The sequence below is a fragment of the Cyrtonyx montezumae genome, unplaced genomic scaffold (assembly GCF_038088225.1).
Source record: "Cyrtonyx montezumae isolate F1298 unplaced genomic scaffold, pur_monq_1.0 scaffold_3, whole genome shotgun sequence".
NCBI lineage: Eukaryota > Metazoa > Chordata > Aves > Galliformes > Odontophoridae > Cyrtonyx > Cyrtonyx montezumae.
Genome location: NW_027072034.1, coordinates 95,108,292 through 95,135,184, shown reverse-complemented (window position 1 = coordinate 95,135,184; position 26,893 = coordinate 95,108,292). Strand labels below are relative to the sequence as shown.

At 39.1% G+C, this 26,893-nt stretch overlaps 1 protein-coding gene across 1 annotated transcript in view; it reads right to left on the bottom strand.

Annotated features, from left to right (window-relative positions):
- The window catches only part of ITPR2 (inositol 1,4,5-trisphosphate receptor type 2), a 255,879-nt gene that overhangs the window by 36,303 nt on the left and 192,683 nt on the right, over positions 1-26,893 (bottom strand). The window contains exons 46-50 of the mRNA XM_065742442.1: positions 9,898-10,005; positions 7,818-8,010; positions 5,444-5,569; positions 2,535-2,710; positions 1,356-1,520 (exon numbers count right to left, since the gene is read on the bottom strand). Coding sequence (XP_065598514.1) covers positions 1,356-1,520; positions 2,535-2,710; positions 5,444-5,569; positions 7,818-8,010; positions 9,898-10,005 — 768 coding nt within the window. The remainder of the gene's footprint in view (positions 1-1,355; positions 1,521-2,534; positions 2,711-5,443; positions 5,570-7,817; positions 8,011-9,897; positions 10,006-26,893) is intronic.

Below are 26,893 nucleotides of genomic sequence, written 5' to 3'. Positions count from 1 at the left end.
ACAGATTTAAAGTGACACACTGTGATTGATCAAAACGGTCCACAGAAGAAGGTATTAGTTACAATTCACGAGATCTGAAATCCACAGCCTCGTGAAAGGATTAATAATAAAGGAAGAAAGAGGAAAGGCAGTTATCATTCATTCCATACAAGACAAAGCTTAAAATGAGGAACAAATACTAGAGTCTGGAATACTCCTCCTACAAATTGCACACCTGTAAGTAACCTGGGAATGTGGATAATCATAACATCCACAAATCATGAACATTTGTTGACAGCAGTTGCTGTAAGAAGTAAGCATCCAAAATGTTTTCTAAACTACATGGCACATCAGTATTTTATAGTAGAGAATCCTTTACTCACTGGAGGAGTAACATGATTTGCTGTGCATTTTTTAAGGCAGGCATTAATGCATCCAGTTGAAAAGGGCCTTGCAGCTAAAGCCTCAAAATCTTGACTCCTCTGAAATCTGTCTAAACCTGAAGCTGACTTTACTGTCAAGATATTGACCTGAAAAATTTGACTTCAACAGGAGAGAGTAAGGGCTGAACCCCTAAATTATGTAGTGTTTAACACACCTCTGTGAGATGTTTGTTTACTCCTATTCAGGAAGCTGAGAAAAATACAACAGGAAAGTGAACACATATAAATGACCCCAATTTATTCAGTCTCCCTAAAAGTTTCATGTTTCAGAATAAAGCAAAAGGATTAGAAAGCAAGAGCAGTGAAACCCCTTTTACTGCCATTCAGCATGAAGGGAGCAGTTAGCTGAGTTTAGCATAATTCGGTATGATTCATTTTCACTGCACCTGTATCATATTATAAAGAGGCATTCCATCTGGGTAATGGCAACAAAAGAAAATTGAAGTAGCATACATTTAATGTGATGAATCTTCCTGCTTCCCCAGAGGCATGCCATCCCTATTCCCCAAGTAGTTTTTTTATTTACTAGGACTGCAACATGTACAGAGGGATGGGATATTCAGCACAGGTATAATACCAGTGGCCAATTCCTGCCCCAGACAGATCACAGCCTGAAGACACAACTGACACAAGACACAGGAACAACGTACACTGAATGAAGGTATGCTGGGGAGGGACAGAAGAAAGGAGCGGGCTGTATTCTGTATTTTACAGAAAGAAGCAGTAAACAGTCAACTCTAAAACAGATAAAGTAACTCCTAACAGAAGCAGGTTCTAATGAAAACAGCAGCTCCTACGGGGCAGCAACACAATGACATGCTAAAAATACACATGATTTGGCTTGATTGTCAGGAAGAAATTGAAGACAGCTGCACGTGTAACGGTATTTTCTATTTTTGCAAAGCTTTCCCCTCCACAGAAGCAAACACTTACCAGGAAACTGTAGAAGAATTCATGCACACAGAGGCCCAGCATGCAGACCAGGACATACGCTACGTGATAGAGAAAAGCCATGTCCATGACAACCGCTCTGTAGCCACGAGTAAAAGTTCCCCGGTTTCCAACAAAGCTCACCAGAAACACTATTTTGTTGCAAAGCTGTGGGGGGGTAAAGAAAGGCTAAGTTTACTCCTTCAGAAAAAATAATGTTATTTATTGCCTGTGTTGCTGTAGAATGAAAGGTTCTGGATAGGCTACTTTGAGCAAATGCTCAACTTTCAGATGGCTGAAGTTCAAATGAGACAAATACTACTCAAGACACACTGGGTGTGAGTCTAGGAGAGCAACTGGAAGTGTATCACCCCTTCACCACTGCACTGAGTGTCATTACACTGGGATAGATCTCTACAACGTTAACAAAAAGGCAGGGTGAGAAATCACATTGTAAGGCGTTACAAAGCAACTGGGGACTGAATTCTTAACAACTGTGAGTTCAAACTTGTTTCTTCCTTCTCAAATTTGACATGGACAAGCACTGCTTGCTTGCCTTTACTTCTGACTACATGCCTGGGTATTTTTAGGCATGCAAAATTTTCATAGAATCAAATAGCCTAATACTTTGCTGCCCGGTGCTAACTGAATTAGGGCTGTGGCAGTGAGGCAGAAATCTAAAATGATGACTTACGAGTGTGACAGTCTATCTTACAAAGCAGTAAGCATGCAAACACAGCCATGAATAAATTAAGAGATCTGGGAAAGGGCTGAGAGAATTTTTAATTTTGAAAACTTTCTTCAAAAATACAGATTTAGGCTCACAGAAACACCTGACAAATTCGTGCCAGTTCTGCTGAGCATATTTGTAGAGAAAATTATTCTTTTAACGTGAGGAACTGTAAATTCAATTCCTTTTATTCATCAGTATTTCTTTTAAATTTCATTTTGTTTTTATTTTTAAAATATTTGCATGCGAACAAAACCAAACCTTGTTTTTTTTTTTCTCAGCTTTTCTGTTTGCTGACATCACTGTTTCGGGATGACTGAAATTTTTTTTTTTGTTTGTTTGCCTTAACCAGTGAACCTGAAAAAATAGTTCTTTGCACAGTTCTAATTGAGGCCCTTAATATCTCTGCCTCTGCTGAAAGGGGAAATTCTGCTTGCTTTTTAAGTACTTACGTTAGCAGCACCAAGAAGTATCAAGGTAGGCCCGAGCCCTATAGTATATATAGACCTGAGAATAACAGACACCAGAAAGGGTCGAATGCCAACAGGCTTGGAGATGAAAAACAGCATTGCTGTACAAAGTGCCACCGCTATCCAGAGGAGGACTGAAATCAACGGAGAAAGTGTGCCTGTATGGAGGAGAATGGGAGAGTTGAGAAAAGCATCTTTGGAGACTCCGTTTTTCATCGTGAAACAGATCCAGAAGATCAATTCCTTGGCCAATATAGCTAAGACAAAGCATGACTCATGCATTACCACTGCTGACCACGACTTGCCCTAACTGCAGTTAAGAACTGCTACTATCATAGCATTGTTGATTTGCACAGGTAATATAATAATGGCAGCTAATGAAATTTCCATTAAAATCTGAGGAGTGCTCAGAGATGAAATAGTTTACCCTATTCCTGGAGCAGGCTACTAATTACCTCCCTTTTGCACGGATCATTAGGACTCCTTCGGTCTAATTCAGTGACTGCTTGGCCGCAGATCTAGCTGGTCCTTGGGGCGGCACAGCAGTGGCACCGTGCTGCAGCGTCTCATTCCCAACCCAAAGGGCACTGAAGTGCCCTGCTTTCAGAAAAGCAGCTTTCAGCCTGAGGGCTGCAGGCATTCAGCAGGAGGCAGCTCTGCCTCTGCATGAAAACCAGCCACTTGCCACAGTGGGGGGCAGCAACAGGGACTTGGGCAGGAGCAGCAGCATCTGCATTGCCAGGAGCTGCTGAACCACTGTGCCTTGCTCCCAGCAGGTGGCCAGACTCCATTCTTGCTAAGCTTCTGCAGGCACGTAAGCCTTCAGAGTCAGGCTGGGCAAGGTGATGGCTCCCGGGCTCTCCATGAGATTTGAGTGATGCCCATGCTTTCTCTTCCTCCTCTGCTTAAAGCCCTGGTAACACACCATGTCGCTCTGATGCAAAAAGCACATTCAGGTCTCGGTGTGCTGTCAAACTCATACACTAACTTCTACTGCTATCCAATGAACTGAGAGGTCAGTGGCAGGGGAGAACAGAATAGAGAATTTAGCCAGGAATAATGGTAGATCTCTGACAGCAGATACATAGCTAAGCAGCATCAATGGGATAAGAAAACAACAAGGTGAGGCCTTGTCCTCAAAAGTCAGATGGGATCCAAACTTTTCCTAAGTTCAGGGGTGTTTATATCCTTGACAGCTCTGCTGGATAGTTTTTTCACCAACAAGATCTGGAAATTTTTAATGGATCCTAAAAAATAGCTTCAGAGTGGAGCTGAAAGGTAGGAGCAAAGCACTCAGTGTTTCTTTAATAAATTTTTCCTTCTTCCCTACTACAGGTCAAATGATTTTGTGTCATGTAACACGTACAGATATGCACAAGGCAAAGAAACCTCATCTGGAGTGCAAGTTTGCTTATGCCATATGATGTAAGAAGTGCAGAAATCCATCAGAAGGCAGCAGCATTCCTGAGATGATTAGATCAGCCCAATCACCTCGGACATGTGAGTATGGATTTGCACAAGGTGAAGGGGAAAAATGTGAGACAAACTGCAGCTCCCAGATCAGTTTTTGGTGGAGACTGGAACTAAGGAGTCTGCCTCATGATCATGCTTATCCCATTGGGCCACACCTATTGTTTATTGTTATCTCTTCTACTGCTGCATGTGCTGGGAATTAGAATCCTGAAATGCACTATCACTGAAATCACTGGATTACTGGGGCCACTTAAACTAATACCATATAAACCTGCAGTTCCAAGTATTAATGCCTACTGACTGCAGATCACAGGATTTCTTTGAGTATAGATTAGCCAAAAATTCAGTAGCTTAAAAGGTTCATTTTTAACTCTTTATTTCTTCTCTTACACTCTGGCATATGTGCACTCCGAGCGGCCCTTCAGCTTACAGGCAGGAAAGCTCTATGTACAAATGCTTCCCATTTCCATAGCTGAACCCTGAAGACACAATGCTGTGGAGCTCTCTGCACTGTGACCTGCAGAGTACACCCTACAGGGCGAAAGTGCAGCGTGGTCTCCATGCCAACATACTTTGATCTGCTGCTTTCTGTTTAGCCAGCCAACAGGAATGTTTGATGGTGCCAATTCTGGTATTTGTGAAAAATACATGTATCTACTAGAAGCTGGCCTGTTTCCAGTATAGCACAGTTCATATGCCATCAGACAGAAGTGACTTTCAGTCACATTACTGGCTGGACTGGATATGAATCATAGACCCAGAGGTGAATGGCTCTGCTCCCATTACCAGTCTCCTTTATCCCAATTAAGATAGTTCTGGATTCAAAGAGGCCACCTGCTACTCTGCTGCATTTATTTAACGAAATTCATTATTTGCTGTGACATGTGATGAAGCAGAAACAAAATCATATATTTTAGGCATATTTTTATATAATGCCTTTGTCCTCTATATCAGTGGTTCTTGTACCCCCGTAGCATCATCGAACATGAATGAGCTGGTTTTCATAGCATCATAATCCATGTTTTAAAACTGAAAGTCACTCAAACTGGTTAGTTTTAAGGAATCTCAGTTCCTCTGCTGCCAGGTACCCTTCTTCAGCTCAGAAACAGTAACTGAATGCGTGCAACAGTACACTGCACTGACAGTAACTGAGAAAAAAAAAAAGAATTAGCCCAGACAATCTACATGATCTTCAGAACAGCTCCTGTGTTCTGTCCATTTTGTTAAAAGTTGCACAGGACATGACACACTGAAGGTCAACTAGCACATCTCAAACAACATCTGGTTCCTACCTAGGAGACACTATGTGGCCTCTTCAGAAACAAGCACGCCTGAATATTCAGTTTTACACAACCGTATTACCTTAAAATGAAAAGCATCTAAAATTAAAAGGTAAGATTAAACCAAATTCCACTTGCCTTCATCTCCATCATCTCCAAAGGGGTAGAAAAGAGCAACTGCTAAGTTGATGAATACAGCAAGATTGAAGGAAATGCTTCCCCAGAGAGAGATGTGTCTCGAGAACCAAAATAGGAGTTGATTATCTAGAAAGGGGAGAAAAAAAAACAATGAATGGGAAGAAAGCAGGCATCAACCCAGTCAGTAATGGCCACAAGGAGTTTAACAATGCAGATCAATGAAGAAAACTGAGGTAAACAAAACAAACACACAGAACTTTAAGATTAACTAAGATAGACAAGTAGTAAACATAGGCTAGCCATAAAATGCTGTTTCAAGGAGAATTTTTCATCCAAAGACCCCAGTATGTTCATTATATATGAGAGTTTTGCCTCAGCTGAGGTTTTATAGCTGGATCTCAAGTGAAGGACTCTTTTCATCTGGCTCTGAAACTGCAGCCTCTGTGCCTGGAAAGATGGAGTCCAGTGAACAGCAAAAAGCCTAGGAATAAGATCAGAGGGTGCTAAGACCCAAGCAAATACTTCATATTTGAGACTACGCTATCATATGTTTAAATGGACATTTAAAGTGTGCAGTGGTGTGAGAAAACCCTTAGCCAGAGAAGATTAGCTATTTGAAGATTATATATTCATATCAACTAGATTTTAAAGTACTGACAGTTTCTTGCAAGTATGAAAAGCGTATTCTTGACTTGCCTGCATCCAGCTAACTTTTCTAATAGATTTCTTCAACTGAATAAGACTGTCTCAGTCTAAATAGATTCTAATAGTGATTAGGTGAATAATTAGGTTAAATGTGATTAGGTGATAACCTTGTGCAGTAGGCTGCTGGGATTCGAGAATTTGGAGCCATTGTAAATGACAAGAAAACAACATGGAGACTTATGGGCTGTTCCACTGATGAAAGGAATTGAGGAATTTCTGTTCTGAATAAAAATAAACCAGTTTTCCCTGCTTATACCACCAGGCAGGTCTGATTTATGTATGTTTCTCAAGCAAGAAAAACAGACACACATTTTTGTCAGTGGAGTAATTTTTCTACAATATGATGAGTTTTATTCCCAAACAGTCTGCAAAGTTAGAGAGTTATTCTAGAATCATTTATTTTACAACTTTTAACTCTTGTCCATGCAGACTTTTCACAGTGCCACCAAGGAAAGTTGATCTGGGCCAATTGGGTTCACACTGAAAACTTTCAACTGCTTCTGGAAATTATAATTTGAGAATTGACATTTACAAAAACTGCATACAACACCATGTTTCTTTCACATTAAGGATGCTGCATTAAGGCATACTGCTTTAACTAACCAAACTCCCTGCTGCTCTGACCATAGATCCTGTTCTTCACTTCCTTCCTAATCAATTGCATAATGCTGCTGTGAGCTGCTAAACAGCTGATGTCTGCCACCCCAGCAGCATCTGCATTTTCACAGTGAGCAAAGTGATACACCCTATACATACACATATAAGATATACATTTCCTTTTTACCTGTCAAGGATACTGTAGATGTTTAATTAGTTTGTAGCCTTGATTCTCTGCTCCAAATTCAAAGGACACAGCTGACAGTTGCTGAGCTGGCAGGAGATTCCCATCCCTAGGACACAGCAGCCCATTCCTGGGCTGTAATGCCCACCAGTGAACTGAATGAGAAACTCACATTACCAGGCTTGGTTTCCCTGCACCTCCTTTTCAGGCCTCTGCTTTGATCCCTGTTCCATGATCTTGATAGTCAGATATGCAATCTGCAAGCAGCTTAAGCAAGTACATATGCCTCTCCAACTACCATGGTATATATACCAGGATGGGCTCACAGCTGGGGACATACTGCAGACTAGTCATGCAAGGCTGATGTGAACTGACAAAGGGGAACAGACTCCATGGGAGTCGAGTAGATTTAAAGCAGCTGAGGTTCTGCTGATAGATGTTTTTAAGTGACTGACATTCACAAATTTTAATGGTCTTGTAGGAATCTGTGAACCTCAAATCTGCAGCTACACATGTTTTTGTTAAATATTAGAGGTCTTGGCTTAATTAGGTGCCACTCTACTGAGTTTAGTGGAGCTACACTGTTCATCCATCCTCCCATTTAACTTTTGCAGTCCAGAACAACATCTTGAACGCGTTATTTACATCAGTAGCTGCTCCATATTATGACTCTCTTATGGTGGCACGCAAGTGTCTCAGCTGACCTACACTCTGCTGATCTACTCTCTCAAACTTCTCATTCTTTCAAAGCTTCTATTCTGAGAAGCTTTGCCTGTTGCAATATCAGAGTGAACAGTGAAAAGTATATTATTAAAACTGAAAATATTCAAAGACTTAAAAGTGAGGTTTTAACATAATTGAGGTATTTTTCAAAATTGCAATACTTACTCCTAATTTTCTTCTGCCATTTCATCTCATTGTACAGATCTTCTGTCTGTTGGAAAAAGTCATTGACTTTGCTTCCTTGTTCATCTCTCTCAGTTGTATTGAACACCCGACTTTTGGATTCCCGAGTGAGAAATTCACAAATATTGGGGACAGGGAAGACAATCTGTTCCATTGTCCTATCATGGCGAACAATCTATAAATAAAATTTACATTTTTTTTTCAGGATCAGTGACTTTTCAACCATCTTGTCACAGCTCTTCTTGCTCACAGCTTCCTTATAATTTATAAATGAATGCATAAATTAATTGAACATTATCTAAAAGTGAGTCAATTAATCCTAAGACATAAAGTAAAACCTCATTTCTATCTTCAAAATTCTGCTTGAAAATACTGTGACAAATTATATATCTCAACTGAAATCTAGGCCCAAACTTTCCCCAAACACAAAAAATATTCCAGTATAGAATACTTCAGTTTTGCAGTGGATTGAAACAAAAGTCTTCCACTAAACAGCACAGAAGTTCAGGGGCTTTCTCATGGATTACAGAATTATTTTCATATCTTGAATTTATTTCTATGATGACAGTAGTTGTGAAGGTAAACATGCCAAAACAGCACTTTGTTACCCAGAGAGAACCCATGTCTTGTCAGTCTTTCTATGCTTACTTGGCAAGAAACAAGATCTTGCATTACTTGTATTTTAGAGCCTACTGAGCTACCAGTGAGCGAGCTAGATTTTACTCCATCTCACTAGAACCATCATCCAAACAGCTTTTCTTTTCTGATCATGGAGTCTGCATTACTAGTCAATCAAAAAATGGGTAGAAACCTCATTTTTACTTCTAGACCCACACCTCCATAGAGGTAGCATTAAGGGGAAAAAAAAGAAACACAAAGAAAACAGAAAAAAACAGACAATCTGACTTCCAAATCGATCAAATGAGATATCCCAACATCAGAGAGCCATATCTGAAATGTCTAACAGGTCAAGGAGTGCCTTCATTGGAAGAACAAGCAACATCCATTTCATTTAGGAGTAGTGCTGGGCTGAATTTCAGTTCTCCAATCACAGTCCTACATTTCAGGACCTTCTTTTCTCTCTTGTAAATTCATATTTATTAGATGAACATACTAAAAATCAAACTCATCTTAAGCCATTTTTAAGCATAACATATTCAAGGACATTTGCGTTGGAGATTAAGGATAATTACATAACTGCCCAACGGCAGCCCACATTTGCAGCCTACCCAGACAACTTACTCACTTGATACTTGCTGAGAAATAACTTAAGTGCCTCCCAAACATTTAAACATGTTAAAAGAAGCACTTGATTGCCATCTGAATAACCCCCCACAGCCACAGAACCAGTCATGTTGCTTCCACCTACTCTGTCACTGTCCCTGGAGGTGTTCAAGAAACATGCAGATATGACACTAAAGGACATGGTTTAGTGGGCAATATTGGCAGTAAGTGGATGGTTGGTTTAGATGACCTTAGAGATCTTTTCCAGCCTCAGTGATTCTTGGTTCTATGATGTGAACAGCAAAAAGACTGGTGGCTAGCACCAACAAGGACATCAGCAGTGGCCTACCTCAATGGCAGCCAGGAGAACATGGACTTGAGGTGCTTGCATCAGACAGAACCATGCTCTTTTAAAAAAAAGCAACATACTGCATGTCTACATCACTTCAAAACCTCTTCGTACGGCAGCCAAACTTTTAACCTGATCAGTTAGGATCACTGGCTTTGAAACTTGTGATTATTTATTTGAGTGATGTACCATACAAGATTACTCTTGACTTCATGGCACAGCTACTATCCACAGTCATTATTGCCCTAACAAAACATTGTTTGATAACACAAAAGAAAGCCGTTGTAAAACAATTACTTGGACCTACTTTTAATACAGGTAAATTCCTTTTTCTCCCATAGACAAAATAATAACACTTAAATTTCTTCTTCTCATAAATAATCTGTAATTTGATTAACCTTCGCTTTTCAGAAGTCTAAAGAGAGCTGACATGCCTATACAAGATGCAAACTTGTCTCATACTCAGTCTTCTAGACAGCAATTCTTTACCTCTATCTGCGCTGTATGATTGGCGTAATAGCTCAAGGCTTCATCTCCTTCGTCTGGATCTGACCCTGGTTTCAGCATCTGTTGCAATGTTTTATTGTGACGAGCCAACTAGAAAAAGAATAAAAATTTTGATTTACGTCCTGCTGCTATGTTTTCAGCTTTATCATCTCCACTTAAGTAACACAAATCCTCCTCCCCTCATTCTCATATACTTACATGCTCAATCCAGCGGGGCTCTATCCACAGATAGCAACAAAAAATGTAATCACTTGAGAACAATGGAAATAATTTAGTCTTAAAAACTTAGCAGCAAGTCTTTGGCTCAGATTTATGGGTGGTAGCTTTCCTGGTTGTCATGGTTTTGTGGTTTTTGTTGTGTTGTTGATATTCCACATCGTGACATCATGTGGTGCACTGGGAGTTGAAGAGTTAATGTTATGGTCTAGCATTAGACCTGTCTCTTCAACTCCCAATACACCACATGATGTCACGATGTAGAATATCAACAACACAACAAACACCACAAAACCATGACACTGGTAGCCTAGACGGATTTTGCAGGGTGCCTGACAAATAAAAACAATTAGATCGATTTTTTCTTTTGATTTAAGTATAGGCATAAAATTTGCATACTTCTGTGTAGGTAATTACACTTTCAATTAATTTATTTCTGCTATTTCATGTGGCTAAAATATTCTTCACCATGTTCTGGCATGGCATTTCAGGGCTGCCACGATAACATAGGTAACATTTTCAGAGGCAACTGCACGTCAGTAGCAGGCAGATATATTCTTCATATACAGTTAATATACTTAGCACACATGCACACATAAACAAAGTCTTAATTAGGAGGCATAAGGAAATGTACTGAACATGCTGTTTTCTCTACATAGGAGAGTGGATTTCACATAGAAACTCTGAGGTGTTTCACCCAGGAAGATATTACAAGTCTTCCCATTTTAAGGGGAATCTGAGACATGAAAACGAAAGCCTTACAGCCACAATCTAGGTCTTAAGCATAATACAAACAATGGTACAACAGACTAGACACAGACAATAGAAATAACTGTAGGAACAAGAGTTTAAACTGATGAACACCACATTTGGTTAAGATCTGCAGTAAGTGAAACAAAGGAGTATGTTGAAGAATTAAAAAGTAATTACAAATCTACAAAAAGAGTGTCAGAGATCAAGTCTAAAAGTAACAATGGAGCTAAATAGATATCATAATAATTTAACCAGAATATGATCACACTCATTCCTAAGCCATCTGCAAGTCTCACCATCCTCTTTTTACCCAAGAATGGTGGGAGCAAGGTACATACACATTTTACTCTACTTAATAAAACTGGTCAAAATACATTTTTTCTGGATTTCAATATAAATCTATTAATTAAAGATAAATATTAAATGAAACATCCAAAAAAAAAAAAAAAAAAGGAATACTAGAAAATAATATTCTGGAAGTATGAGTGTATTTGCTACCTATCATTCACGGACAGAAATCTGTTTGGACCTTCCAGTAAAGCACTGAGAAAATGTGGCAGAATATAAGTCTTTTAAAAAGGGTCACGAGCAGATACTTCAGGGGGACACATGCAAAACATCACAGGGAGGACAACTGTAGAGCAACGTTCTTTCCATCACTAATAGATGTCTGTTTTGAATACCTACTTTTTGCTTTATCTAGGGAATATATAGATAGTTTCATTACCTGTACTTACACCTCACACATCTTCCACTTATTTTAAAGGCTAAAAAGAATCTGAGCTAGTCTTTGCAATACACCCACACAACTGTTTAGAAGGACAACTTGAAACAATTTTCTACAGGTATCTTGCATTCTCCTCAATATGTGCACCAGCATCATGAAGAAACAAGATGAGCTTGTGAAAACGAGGTAATTACTGTTTAAAAACTGCCTTTAAATAGTGCTAATACTTCAGCCTTACAGATTTACTGAATGTCCCTCCTCTTCTGTACTGAAGAAAGGGAAAGCAAGAGCACCCATTCACATTCTCTATATAATTCATCATTCCGTACATTAATGTAATGTCCTTCCTTACATGTCGCTTCCCTAAATTAAAAAAATCCTTATCTTTTAGATCCTTTCCCAAACAGAAGACTCCCTGTTACTCAATTATTTTAATTGTCCATCTCCAAATGCCATTTACTTTGGGTATAATTCCTAAGATATGAAGAAAAGAACAGAGTAGACAGAATGCAATCACACTGCGTTTGGAGTAAAGAATTAGCATAAACAGAAGCACATATATTTCCTTATTTTATTTTTCATATTCTGCAACACAGAGGAATGTTGCTTCTATGTTGATCCCTTTTCTCTAATGTCAACCATTAAGATTATGAGCCTTCTAATAAATGATAAGTCAAGGATGTAATGATAACTCTTTTTGTATTAAAAAGACTGCCAGTTTGGAGAAAGAGACATACATAGATTCATAAATTTTGTACTAGTACTAAAAACTCATCATTTCTAAATACATTTGAATGTGTATAAAGAAGTGGAAATACCACTTATAAGCCTTATGAAATCGTAAGTTACAAGTGCTTGATATGCCTTTAACTGTCTATAACTTTTAATATAAAAGCATGTCTTGAAAGATGTCAGTAACAAAAGTTCCCTTACCACATGTGCTAGAAGGGAAAATCATCTCAGTACTCTTGTGAAATAATGGGACTGACCAGTGCAGCACACCAACGTAACAGACTGCTGGTGATCTGAGACAGAATTGATGTACTGCAGATTTCAGTATCAGGTTTTAAGTGAACAACAGCTATGTACTTTAAAACCATGGTACTGTCTTGAGCTGATGTGTGTACAGAATCTAGTACCATATATAGCTGGGGCTTCCTGATACTAGCATTAGACAAAATGATCTGAAGAATGGGTCAGAAACTCCTGCTCTGGAGTTGCTGACCAAGCTGGAGGAGACACAGCAGATTTTAGAAGTGAAATCTATCAAAATCTGTCAACAGCAGTGATAGACTATAAGTGGTCATAATATAGTTTCTTTCTACTTCCCATCTCTTTGTACCCATTGACCTCCTGCAGTCTATCTCGACCTTCAGAAAGTAGTCTCAGGGCAAACGGTAGATAGATCTCTATTTTCTAATCGCACTGCAATTCTAATGTGTGATGGATTTTTCCACGTTGCCACAATAATAAGTGCTGATAATATTTCTGTACTGTCAAAGCTACATCAGTGAAAGAATGGTGCGGACAGCTGTCTTTGAAAACTCAAGACGTAAAGCAGAGGCCCACAGTAAGACACAGAACTGCTTAATAAATGCTATGTTATTTGGCAACTATAGTGTTATCTGATGAGGTGATTTCATGATGCTCCTTTTGTCTTGTACTGAACTCAAAGGTAGACATGGGAAAACAGGACAGTGTCAGCAGACTTCCCAACCAGTATAGAACTTTTTCTGAGATCAAAGACACAGCAATGGAAACAGCAATGCAGTGACAAACCGTAACCTAAAATCCAAACAGCTTATCCAAGCTGACGGTACACTCTGGGTGACAGTCTGTGACTGGCACATAAAGATTGCGCCAGCTCTGATGGACATTCTTTCACATTTAACTCCTGTGATGTAGCTGTGTTGCTCCTGAAGTGTTGCACAAGCCTTTTGGGGCAGCTGATGGACAAGACACTAGATGGGCATGAACTACAGTGACTGTAGGAAAAACTACAGCCCCATTCAGGTTTGCAAAGTAAAGCTCAAAAACGTGCAGCCAGCAAAAATGATACAAAACATAACCTTTGCTAGAGCCTGAATCTGCAGAGAGCCTGAAAAAATCACCTCTGAGGAGGGAACTCTCTCAGTCATTCACTCATCCATCAACCACGCCAGTGATGATATTTTAAATGTCAACACTGTACTTTACTACTCACAAAGGCATTTAAGGAAGAGGAAGCAATAACATATAATGGAGCAGCGATTTTCAAAGAGGGGAAGTGTAAGGCAATATCTATATCAATAAAGATAATTTGGCTTTCCACACAGTTCCCAGAGAAGGACTGTTCTTCATCTTGAAAGACCTTTGCATCAAACATTTGGAAAATACTGTAATAAACAACATTAGAACAAAATGTGAAAGGTTTAGAACAGATCAAGAACACTGGAGTCATTAATAAAGAAAGACTACGGAGGAATGACAGCATTACAAGTAATACTCAGTCTGAGCTCCTCAAAAGCTATTATAAAAACACATCTGATGGTCATTTGGGTTACACATATGATCAGCAGCGTGGAAAAAGACAGCAGACATTTTTTGCCATCAACAATATATGCACTTATTGCAAGCATTTTATTTGAAAGATTTCCTGAAACATAAATGCAGTTATTTTAATGTTCTCAATGAAAAAGTGATTTAAAGCTGTGAACTTCCATGTCATCAGACTCTCAATAACTCACTGATCTGGGCTACTAGACTGGCCTGCCAAAGTATGTAGATATGTATGCATGAGTCTGTAGAAATATTGCTGGGAAAAGACAAAGTAACTTTCCGTTTTTCATTATCTCTGTAAAACACAGACCCTGTCTGTATTTTTATAAGAACAAGTCAGTCCCAGTTTCAAACTCAAATGCTGTAGCACAGTCTGCACTGGAGGCTGACCTAGTACATAGCTAAGAGAGTTGCCAAAATCCCATCCAATTTCACCAGGCTTTCTTTTGGGGCCCAAAAAGGACACAAGTCCTATAAACATGAGCTAGAAACAGTAAGCTGAAATCTGTGATGTTGTATTAATATATATTTATATTAATTTCACTCTCTAGCACTTTGAGACTATCAATATGGAGTAAAGATTATATCTATTACTAGAACGGCACAAAGAGATCTAAATGGGTGAAGCTTAGTGTCTTCTAAACAGGTATCATTTTCGTGGAAGAGTCAGTTTATTGGTGAAGTGTGAAATGTGTTAAATTAATTATCTAGAAAAGGCCGAAGAAGTATTACTATAAGCTCTGGATAACTGCCTGAGGAATACAAACAAAGAAATAGTTCCTGTGCCACAAAACACTTCACGGTTAAAGTAGTCCTCTTGAGAAGTACTACAAAAATCCAAAAAATAGAGAAGAGAAATGCACCTGTGTATACATTATGCTTGCCACTATTTCTCTTTAATTTCTCCTCATACCCATAAACGCAGCAGCACGATCTGCTCCCTGCTGGGGACACTCCTGGCAGGCCTGGAGTGGCAGGGCAGCAGCTGGAGCGAGCTGGGGCTCACAGCAGCGAGGGAACTGGTCTGGCTTGCAAGCTGCAAAACTGCACAATGCCACCTCTTCCCTCACCTCAGGCTTCAACTTCAGCTCGCTAGATGGGCCTTGCCTGGCATGCCAGTGCATAGGAAGGCTGCTGAACAGTCCTGAAAGTTCATTACCTGTAGACTTTAGGGAAAGTGAAGCAAGAGCTCTTTTCACAGACTTGATATGCAGTGAATAAGATCTGATAGATTTGTTGTAAATTATCTTCAAATGTTATTCAATAATGAGACATACTGTAGCATAATCCACCAGCCTAAAGGCCACTGGTCTTTCACCAGGGAGAAAATAAGACAAAATCTAACTTGTAACAAGAGAAGATTATCAAATCTATTGAGATTGGTTTCACCTTGCTTGGCACCAACTTGTGCTCATTTACAGATGCAGCCCCTACCTCTTTTCCCTAAGCCCCTTGGCTCCCAGAGCCAGGCACTGTGAGATCTGGGACCACCAAACCCTCTCAGCAGGGAAACCCCAGCCATCCCACCAAACACTTCATTTTCTGCTCAGAAAGAAAGGTTAAAAATCTGCCTGACGACTGACAAGAAAATCCCTGGAGGGACTTAAAAGCAACACAAAGAAAGAGTCAAGGGAGTAGCAAACGGAATGGGTGAAACCCATGACTGGACAGGAGACAGAAAATGAGATACTCTTCCTCTGAGTGTCAGAGCCTTACCACACTCCAGCTCCCTGCCCAGGGCAAATGAAAACACTCATATTCCAGAGGTAAACAAGGTCAGAGAGAGAAAGCAAAGAAAAAGAAAATGTCATCTTAACTATAGCTGAGCAGAATTTTTTATTCCAGCTGGCTGTACTAACAGTAGTAACAACTTCTCAACTCCCCATGTTCCAATCAAAATTGAATGGTGCTTTCTGCAATACATAGGGCAACTTCCTTCCCAGAAGTCATTACAGTTTTATAGAGCGGCACCTTTGCACTCTACCACAAAGCAATCTGTTAACAAACATTAGGAACAGCAGGGATGGAGCAACGGGAGACTCTCAAATCAAGTATTCATTGATTTCATTTAGATGATTATACTGTACAGAGCAACCAAAAGGGTTTCAAGTTAATCTTCCTCTGATGGCTTGTGGTACATGAATAGGGCCCTGGGTGGTCCAGACTCTGGATTCTGTTGCTGGGTCTTCCACAGCCTTGTCTAACTTCCAAGACATCACCTCTCCTTGCTGGCCTCCATGTGGCATGCACTAAAATTTGTGGATAATTGTGAACTACCTCACAGGGTAAGAAGAAATAAAACACCTTGACATTATCACATAAGAGAAACCATCGCAGTTAAGTGATCTCTATCACTATTATGTTTGCAGCCCCCACAGTAATTTTATTGCTATTTCTGATGTGGTTTTGCTGTTCTTTTATCCCTGATGAAAGAAAGCAGAAGACAAAATGACTTGCAAAAAATTTCAATGAGCTTTACTTCCATTTGTCTTCTTTGCAATTTCTTTCAAAGGCAAAGCTTACTTGCAAAACAAAAAATAAAAAATGAAAAAAAAAAAACAACAAAAAAAGAAAGTACTATGCATGTGGAGAAAGTTCAGGTCTGCTGACAAAATGTTTTGAAACAAAACAAAATTAATGTGGGGAAGGAGAGGGTGTGCAACACCTCAAAGATACGCAGAGACTGTCACAGACAACAGTGTCAAAATGAGTCAAATTGGTTCAATGCATACATGGGTCACATGTATTTTTTGGTGTACATTGATTGTGCTGAACTTAAGAAGTGGACAGAAGTGCACAATTCAGTGTTCCAACAGGATGAGACAACTGCACTTGTAGATAGCCTCCTGTGAATACTGTAAGCAAAATTTTGGGGAGTACAGGAAGGAAGGACATACAGAGACATGTCAGACATGATTATGGGAAGATAACAGGTCATTTTAATGGAAAAGGAAGAAAAAGAGAGCAGAAATACTACAGCTAGTCTTCTTTATCTTACAACAAAAAAACAAGATTTCAGCCACATGCAAACCATATGAAAGGCTGACAACGCTGCACACAAAATAAGACCTTATTAATACGCTCACCAACATGGTACAAACTCAGTCTGACAAAGACCTAGAACAATAACAAAGCAGCAATCCATACAGCAAGAGAACTGCTCGCCTCTGAAAGCCACCGAGACTTTACACACATACAAAATAAACTTGAGATTAAGAGAGCTGTGAATGACATGGCCTTAGAGAAACTCTCAAAAGCCTTCTTGCTTGCTCTCAAGCACTTCATTTCCAACTTAGCTCTTCTTACTTAGAACAGTGATTTTCTGCAAAATATCCATCTACTGCTATCTAACACACAGCTTCTAAAGAAAAGGAAGGATACATATCCACACAAGCAAAAGGAGAAACTGCTTATGACATATGTCTTTAAGCCCTAGAAATGACCGTATTTCCTTATTTCAGCCATAAGAACAGAATTTGACTGACAGACAACTTTCCTTCCTTGGCCATCAAATTCAGAGGAGAAAGTAACTCATGGTAACCCATGAGCTCAACCTTTTCTCCAGAGTTTAACCAAACTAATCAGCCTTTGACTCAAAGCATGAGAGTTACACCACCTCCAGGTCTCTCCTCATGTTTTCCCACCCTTCAACTTCATTTCATGCACTTGCAGAAAAGTTCCACTGTGTATTTTGCACATTGCTACTCCCTGATCTGGAAGCAGCTCACTGGCCCAGTCTGTAGCATACCCACCAGCTCTGTTTCATGCTCTTATATCTTGGAAGAGTGGCACCATACATGTACAAGCACTTCTACAAGCTCACATAAGTCAGCTACAAATCTTCAAGGCAGCTCAGTAAAGAGGTGTGAGTCCTCAGTAAGCCTCCATGATTAAAACATTTGAGATACAATCATTATGTGGCCCTCATACTTGTTATACCTATGGTGAAGTAGCAAGTCTGTTCATAGACGATCCCACTAGCATCCCTCTCTTGGACAGGTATTTCTGTAACACATAGAAAACTACAACTTGGTCATTCGGGGTCAAAACTATATCAGACTAAAGTAGCATGTAAGCAGCTGGAAGCTCTCAAATTCACAAAAAACATGCATTCCCTAATCATTACGGGGTTCTTCATCCTTTGTGGGGTATGAAACAGGACAGCTGCCGAGTATGGAGATGGACAGGGAATGAGAGATGTCTCCCTTCATACAATTACAGTGGTGAGATTTTCCAGTTTTTCCAATCGTGCTGTTGAACGTTTGCCCAACCCTCCAATTAGCAGAGAAAAATGTCTTTAAAAATAATTTAGGGCATTGGAATAAAGAGAAGAGAAATTAAAACAGTGAAGTGCTCTTTCCAACTCTGTATTATGGACACTATTCTCATGAGAACAGTTTCACCTGGTACTTACAAAACAACAGATCAAGGTGGGAGATCAAAGAGAGTGAAAAAGTTACTATCTGTCCTCATCAAATGTTCACAAATAATTCCGCTCCACCCAGCCTACTAGCGGCTAAATGGTGCTCTGCAGGCAAACTCACAGAAAGAAAAGGCTGGAAAGCGCAAGTTTGTTTAAGGCTACCACAAACCATTCATAAAATGAATTTTGAAACTCACAGTCCATACATAACAACAAAGAAACTGTTTTGTTCCTGGACACTTTTAATCAGTAAGTCTTATAGTTGCCCCAGAAAAAGTGTGAAATGGACCTCATTTTTGTTCTTCTGTGCTGCTTTAAATAAGTGAAAAAAAGAGGAAGGCAACTAAGGTAGCAAATTCAGATCTTGTCTATTCTGGAAAACTCTATGATGACTGAGATATCTAATTAAATTATGACATCAGAGGAGATTAGAAGTAAGACTGAGCAACTGTGAGGAACAGACATATCTTGATATTCTGATTAATGCTCTTTATTTTTGTTAACCTATAATTACGTCAGTGACTATTGAACAATTTAGTGGGGTAAAAAAAGTATGTCTTTTTCAGAGAAGACATCTCCCTCTGTTTTTAATTAAGGTGTAGGATTTCACCATGCAGATATCTGAGATCTATTAAAACTACTCTGATAATATTAAGTAAGACCAGACTTCACTTTCATGATATTTCCAAGGCTACTCTCACTTCCCTTCAAAACAAACAAACAAAGCAAGTTCTTCCTACCTCAGAGTAAAATGCTTTAGCTGTGCTTTATATATTAGAAAAAGAGCACTTTGGTTCATCTGAAGGTCACCTCTAATGGAAAAGTCCCAGTTCTGTGCCCAGAGTAAGCCTTCACCTACAGTAGATGACTACAATTCAATTCTTCGTGTAAGACAGCATTCTTAATAAGGGGTGTTTGCAGCAATCTGAACAAAGAAAGTAGCTGTATTACATACATTATTGAGCAGATGACATGTAAGCATTGTAGTTGAGGGCAAGTGAAAGTGCAGTCTACTTTGAAGAGTGATTTTGTAAAGATGGCACTGTGTGGTTCCACATTTATTGTCTCTCAGTGGCTCCTTGACTGAGTTTACTCTTTACAAATTAAACAATTTTTATTTCAGCATACTCTCCAGTATGTATACTCCAGGAGAAGTTTTAAGTCAAGCTGTGCTTTTTTTTTTGGCCCATATATCATCCCTCTAATGAAGACTGTGTATACAAGATGCAAAGTGGGGGCTCTAAGGCTAGGTGTAAAGCATGAGGACAACAGGTTAAGTTCTCTACCAGTTTAAATGAGCATCATTTGCCTACCTTCAGTGGAGATAGTCCCCTACAGACCAGCTGAGGATAAAGCTAAATGAAGACTCCTTAAAATTGGAAGCTAAGTAACTGTCCTGCTGGTGATAAAGAAGCAAAGGAGAATTAAAGTCATTCTCCCCAGTCTGTGCTGTTTCAGAGTGTAATAAAAATACAGTATGTTTATTACTAATGCAGGATTGTAAATGGAGCCTGAGAGCAGAAAATATCTCAATAAGACTGTCATTCTCCCACAGCCAATTTTCAGGGTAAAACCACAGACTAATGTGAAGATTTCACAATGCAGACATTTGACAAATAAAAGATATTTCTTCTGGTCTAACGTTTGGGCCTCTACACCAATACAAGATATTTCCCAATGACAAAAAAATCTTGTAAACCACAAAGCATGAGGGGACAGGATTACAGAAGTTAAAGATAGAAGAAGAAACCCACAAAACAGAAATATTAGGACCACCTGTGCATTAGTGAAACGTACAGCCACCACAGCCAAACAGGATATGTCCCTCATTAATTACACATAATAAAACACAGATGTACGTATGATATTCACTTGATCTTACTCAAGAGCTGTAGAAATGAAGCTAATGGCCAGCCTCCAGTAAAAAGCTCCACCTGAATCCTAGCAGCTCCTTGCAACCCAAGTCAACAGAGGGAAACAGAGGTCCCCATGCAGATCTCTGTCAAAGTCATGGCAGAGTTCTGAGGAAAACGCTTTCAAGGAGAAGGGGAGAAAAAGAAAATATCGAAAGACAAGTTGCCAAGGCTTTAGCCTGAGACCTAACAACGAAGGACAAGTTGCCAGGGTTTTAACCTGAGACCTAACAACAGCCACAGACATTTGTTTAATGTTTCAGGTGCTCATTAGTGTCAAGCCCCTGTAGCAGCCTCCATTTTGTCTCTCTATATTGCAGCTGGCTAAAGGTAGAGTTATATACCATCCTAATGAGCCGCAAGGAGGGTGATGTGCGTCATTGGTTTCTGTTTCAATCTTGGCAATCTAAGTGTAAAAGCCTTGCAACAGATTCTGATTCTGCTGACATTTAATTAGCCAGTGTCATTTTGATGCCATAGCCTGTCTCATCAGGATGATAACTACAAAACAACATGTGGAGCATAGAAGTTCTATGAGAAGTTTCAGGTCTGGCAGCCAAGGATACGAGTCCCCTGACAGTCACGGTTCCTGGGACTGGTCCCCATTAGCCCTTTATTTTGGCACTGCTATCACTAAAAGTTTCACTGTTAAAAGAAAGACACAAAACAACAACAAAAAGAAAATAAAAAAGCTGCAAATCTCAGCAAAGTCTGAAAAAAAAAATAAAATAAAAGCATCCCTGAGATCCAAAAATTTCACCTGTCCTCTGAAAGTGAGCATCCTTACTGCACAAATTCAGAGCTGTTTATTCTGAAAGGTAGGTTTATCATGAAGGATAGGTTTGATCACTCACTGACCTCAAAAGGTAGCCCTGTTTAGTTGTTTGCTTAGTGTTTTCCATCAGGCACCATCAGGTGCTTGGGAAGACTATCTCAGTCCCATTTTTGAGCAAGGTGTCTAACAGAGGATTGGCAGAAAGAGGCAATGTTGGTCAGCAGGTCTAAAAAAAACAATGTAGTCATAAGGTCTCAGGTCTTCTGGAAGTCCCTAGCTGGAGCTGAAAGCTGCTTCCCAACTACCTTTTACAGCAAAATGGTCTGGGAACTCACAGTTCCAATGAGGAAAGGGAGATCACTTTCAGATAAATGCTACAAGCTGCAAACGACACCAAGCAGGAGAAAAGAGAAAGACTGCCCATGCAAGACATTTGCACTTGGCTCCTGATTATATCTTTTCCAAGGTATAACAATGATGCTATTGTTTTAGTCATCTAATGCATACCGTGGACTGCTGGGGTTTTAACTGCTTCCACCCATTCTCCATCCTGAACAGCCTTCCAGTTGTTTCTTTGCTGTCTTTTTGCTTATAGAAGGTGCTAGTAAATGCATACTATTAAGTAATTCATTTCTGCTTTGTTCAGCATTCATTCTTTTTGAATAGTCAAATTTCACCTTAAATTTATCCCTGACTGTGGCCGGATTTCCTTCATGCAGAATACTGTTTTTCAGCCTGGGACAACCCTGTCAGTTCAGAAAGCTTTGGAGTCTCACACCAAAGGACAAGCTACAGGCAGTGATACTATCTCATATCTGGAGGAACATATTCATAGTGATACTTCTCATGTTCCCCAGATATTAAACCATGGAAAATTTGCTTACATCATTTTAAGCAATCTTCTAAAGGAATCTTTTGTCTGACTTGAATTGTATGCCAGTCAAGACAAATGGATGGGTATGAGAATTTACATCTATCTTATAGTATATATTTTAATACATATATTCTATTCTATCTGCACACATACACAAATACAAAAGAGAAAAGGAGGAACAAGGGTCTAAGGTCCTCTGCCTAAATGTTAAAATACAGCCCACTGAAGGAAAGCCAGCAGCTGCTAAATGCTGCAACGCCAAAAATAACTACCCACAAAAAATAAAAAAAACAGAAGCCATCCAGTATCCCCTCACATCCAGCTCCTCTCACACTTATATCTGTTATACTATGAAAACTCTTCTTGCCTTAACAATCCGTAATATTAGCAGCACAGAAAAGTTTATTTGAAAAACATATTTTACAATGATCTCTTTAAAAGACTCTTGGAGTATTAATGTGCTCAGTGATTATGCACTTCTCAACTGTCAACTGTATCAGCTATTAAATGCCAATTTTCCTCATTAGTAACATAGCTGGGATCAAGTGAGCATAGGAGGAAACCCAGTGCAGCAGTTAAAGCAAGGCACTGGGGATCAAGCAAGCTGTCTTCTCTTCCCATGATGGCTAATGACTTGCTGTCTACACCTGCTTCTGCCTTGGTGTCTTTATCTGTAAGACTGGATAATACCTACACTATGAGAGGGGGAAATAAAATTAACTAATGCTTTTAACTGCTCCAAAATCCATGAAAGGCAAAGCTAATTCTTCTACAATTACTATTATTATTGTAATCGATCTGTTCTGTTGTAGAGAAACTGAGAACTATGTGGATGCAGGCACAACACTGATGCAGAAAATGGAAGATACAGATGGTGTGATAAACAGAAAGCCACAGAAACAAAGGCTTTGCACTTTTTAGAATTCTACATACATGGGTGGCAACGTTTTTTAAAAATTGCCTTAAGTTTCTCCAATTTAATGTATTGTATCCAAGTCTCATTATCAAACGATTTCAAGTGTCAAAAATACTAACCTGTAAAAAAATGCACCACAAGTTTGGAGCAGTAAATCCATGCCACTATTGTTACCAAAAATATTATCTATTTTAAAAAGTCTAGTTAGTAAATATTCCTTATGTGCCTACACCAATATGTAGTATACTACATGAAGTGAACATGGCAGTAAGATTACTTTGATAAAGTTTGCAATATTTGATAAAGAAATACTGATTTTACTATTAACAATAGTTATACAGACAAATCTACTTGTCTGAATGACTTATTTTGCTCAGTTCATTTAAAATTAGCATCTGAAGGAAAGGTGTATGTCTTACAATTTCCAGCGGCTATAGTATGCTTAGTAGTACATGCAGCAGCAAGAATCATACAATTCAAAGCCAAATCCTGCTTCTTTTACATTTATTTTAAGAATTTATTGATGAAAGGGAACTTCAAAATACATCAATCTACCAGAATATAGCCTCGATCAAGTTCATCTTTGCTCATGCTGTATACCTGCACTGATATCAAGCAGTGTTAATTTCTTCTAACCTTATGGGTAGGAGGAAATGGTTTTTCAGTAAGTTCCAGTGACATCATGAAATTATCATATTTATCTAAGCAGTTTTGGTACTCCCTTAGTATTTAAATAGAACTGTAGCTTAACCTCCTAGAAACCCCTTCTACTCACCTGGAGGTCACAAAGGGACAAAGGTGGAATTTCAAGACCTATGCTCCTTCTCCAGCAAGACACTTAAGTATGTGCTTAAAATTAAATAACATTTTGCTAAGAGACTCAGAATGTGCATCATAAAAGGGATACCACACTAGGTCACTACCTCCATACTCCTGCAAAAGCTTTGGGAACAAGATGGAAGGAGTCACAAGGCACTGGAAGTCTTGTTGTAGTACCACAGAGTTTGCTTCCCTTCCAACTCACATCCTTTTAGATCGAGATATCTGCACAGTTCTATAGCAGATGACAGTGCATTCTTACCAAGTTGCAAGCTGACTAGAAGCGATGTAAATTTATATAATATTCTCTGAGCTTCATAAATAAGCTCATGCTGAAAGGCACAGTGTATTTGCTACGGTTTGTGCTTGATTCAGAGAGTTTGCGACCAGCTGAAAAACACACAGAAGCACCCCAAAATATTTGCTGTTAACAGAAGTACGTAAATGCAAGCGTGGAAACTACAGAAACCTGTGGTTATAACCAGTGCATTTTCTTTTCTTATAGTAAATGTAAAGGGGACAAGAAGTATTCAAAGAAATACTGTTGGCTCTAATAATGCATTTTTTAGTTTACAAACTAGTGAAATATCTTTTTTATAACTAAAAGCAAGGAAGCCTATAGAGTCACTGGAAAAATCAGAGAATTTTTTGTCCTTTTATAATTTCATTTTTTTGTAGTCATATAAAACCTTAATTCTCCCATCTACCTCTCAGTTGCAGAGGCACTACTGTAAGTACTGAACAACTGTGTGCAACCACGTCAAAAAGCTTCTGTAAACTGTACAGAGACATCACATATAGATGAAGTCTTTTTGAGGATGGCCTTAATAGCTTTGCAAAACAAAGTATAACCTGCTTTAACAGGATCTTTGAAAAAGGACAGTAATAAAAACACCACCAAGTTTTCTTTGACTGAATTTTGAGAAGAACTGATGGAACTATCTGTAGCACACCACTGCCATTCACCCGAAACACTACTGTAAGAAGTTAGCACTGTCAAGTTCAAGGCTTTGCTCTGAACATGACATTTGAACAAGACAAATTAAAAAAAAATCTTCTCCATAGATTTTCAAGATATTTGTGACCTGTCTTCATCTACGAATAATAGACTTATTTTTCCAAGATGTAACCTCAAGCCCCAGTCTGTGTCTCCCCCACAACTGGCTGCAGAAATGCTACATCTGGAATGAGTCTCTCCCCTAAAGCCAGGATGAAGAGTGTGAGTGCAAATCAGGGTAGCTCCTCATGGATAATTCAGTTCTGTTTTCTCCCTGTAGTGCTCCATTCTCCCCTCTGCTCATAATATGTTGAACAGAAAAAGTAGAGAGTAGCAGTGTCCAGACTGCCTCAAAGTCTGTCCAGGGGATGCAGCACAGCTATTGCAGGTTGCAGGCTGGACAAGGATGAAAATGTAAAGAGAAACATGTGCAAATGAAGTTGTAACTGTCATGACTTGGCATATTTAACAGCCATTATCTTATCACCACGTCCCAGGGTCTCTGCACGTGTGTTTTTGTATGTGTGCATGCACACAGATATATGTGCCAACACGTGCATTTGAGAGAGGAGCGGGTGGGTGATTTGACAACAGAAATCTCAGCTTTGTTTGCAACATATTTAAAAGTTTCTATGCACTGTGGGTGAAGCATTTACAAGAATGCCTTTTGCTTCTGGTAAAATCAGCCACAGGAAGGGCAAGGAAGGATGTAGGGGTGGCAAAATGCAGAACCCACCAGAGTCCTGAAAAGTGCAACGACAAAAACTGAAAGTCTGCTCTCCCCAAAATAAACTGTCTCTGTTTGAGGGCTCTAAGAGCAAAAAGAGGAACTCTTGGTCTTGATTCTGCTATTATAAAGTCACCAAAAGGCTGTAATTAAAGCAAGTAGATACATGCAAGTGTCAGGACAGTGATGGATGCAACACGTTGGTTGTAGAAAAAAAACTTCAGGTGGACTTTGAAACTGTAAGGAGTACAACAAAGAAATACTATGTAAATTAGGTTGGCTAAGCCAAGTGGAAGGCCCAGCCACCAATAAGAACCTTAGACACAGCAAAGTAGAAGTAAGTATTCAGAGTGGAGCCAGGAAAGGAACCCAGCAACAATGGCTTTACTGAGGAGGGACCAAGTTCATATCCTGCCCAACCCAGAGTGAGTGAAATAGCACAAATAGAAAGAGTCTGGGGTCAAGGACCAGCACTCCTGTGCCAAGAATCATAGCTTTTCATTAGCAGAGGAGAGGGAAAGGTCCCAAACTGCCTGCTCTTTCATGTCTCTGTTTTGATAGTGGGCTTGACACAGCTGCAAAGCTATTGTAAACAAACACATGAATAGTTTCAGAAATATGAGGATTAAAACAGTCATTTTTGTGGAAATATAGTTATTTTTAAAGCATACAGAGCTAATCATGCCATTTCATTCTATAGAGTAGGATGGAGAATAGTAAACTGCTGCCATGAGCCTTTTGTGGACAAAATAACCACAACTGAAGAGGCATTTGGAACAGCTATAGTGGTCATCCTTAACAACATAATAACAACACCTACTTTCTTAAATATGCTGCAAGCATGTGAGCACAATTCAATACCTGCCTTTCCATTTCTTGTTTGAAAGAAACATTGCATAACACCACTGTACCTAAAGATTTTTCTGTTTTCATTGAGCATTTAAATCCTTATGCTTAACAAGTATGATGAATAAAGAATATTCCCTTCTTTAAGAGATAGATAAGAATCTATCACTTAGTAAGATCATTTTTAGAAGCACAACTCTTTCTGAAACAAAAAATGCTATCACTTGTGATATAGTAAAATATATGTCTTCATTTTTTTCAATATTCTCAACACAATTGAAAAATTAAGCGAACTTGATGGCAAAGGAGGAAAGAGTAAAAAGGATCAATTATTCATATTAGCTGAAAAATGAATATAACTAAAATAATCTGAATCTTCTCAATCCAAGTCCACTTAATATCCCAATTGCAGCTACTAATTCAAATGTAGATATAGTAACTCGATTTTTATAAA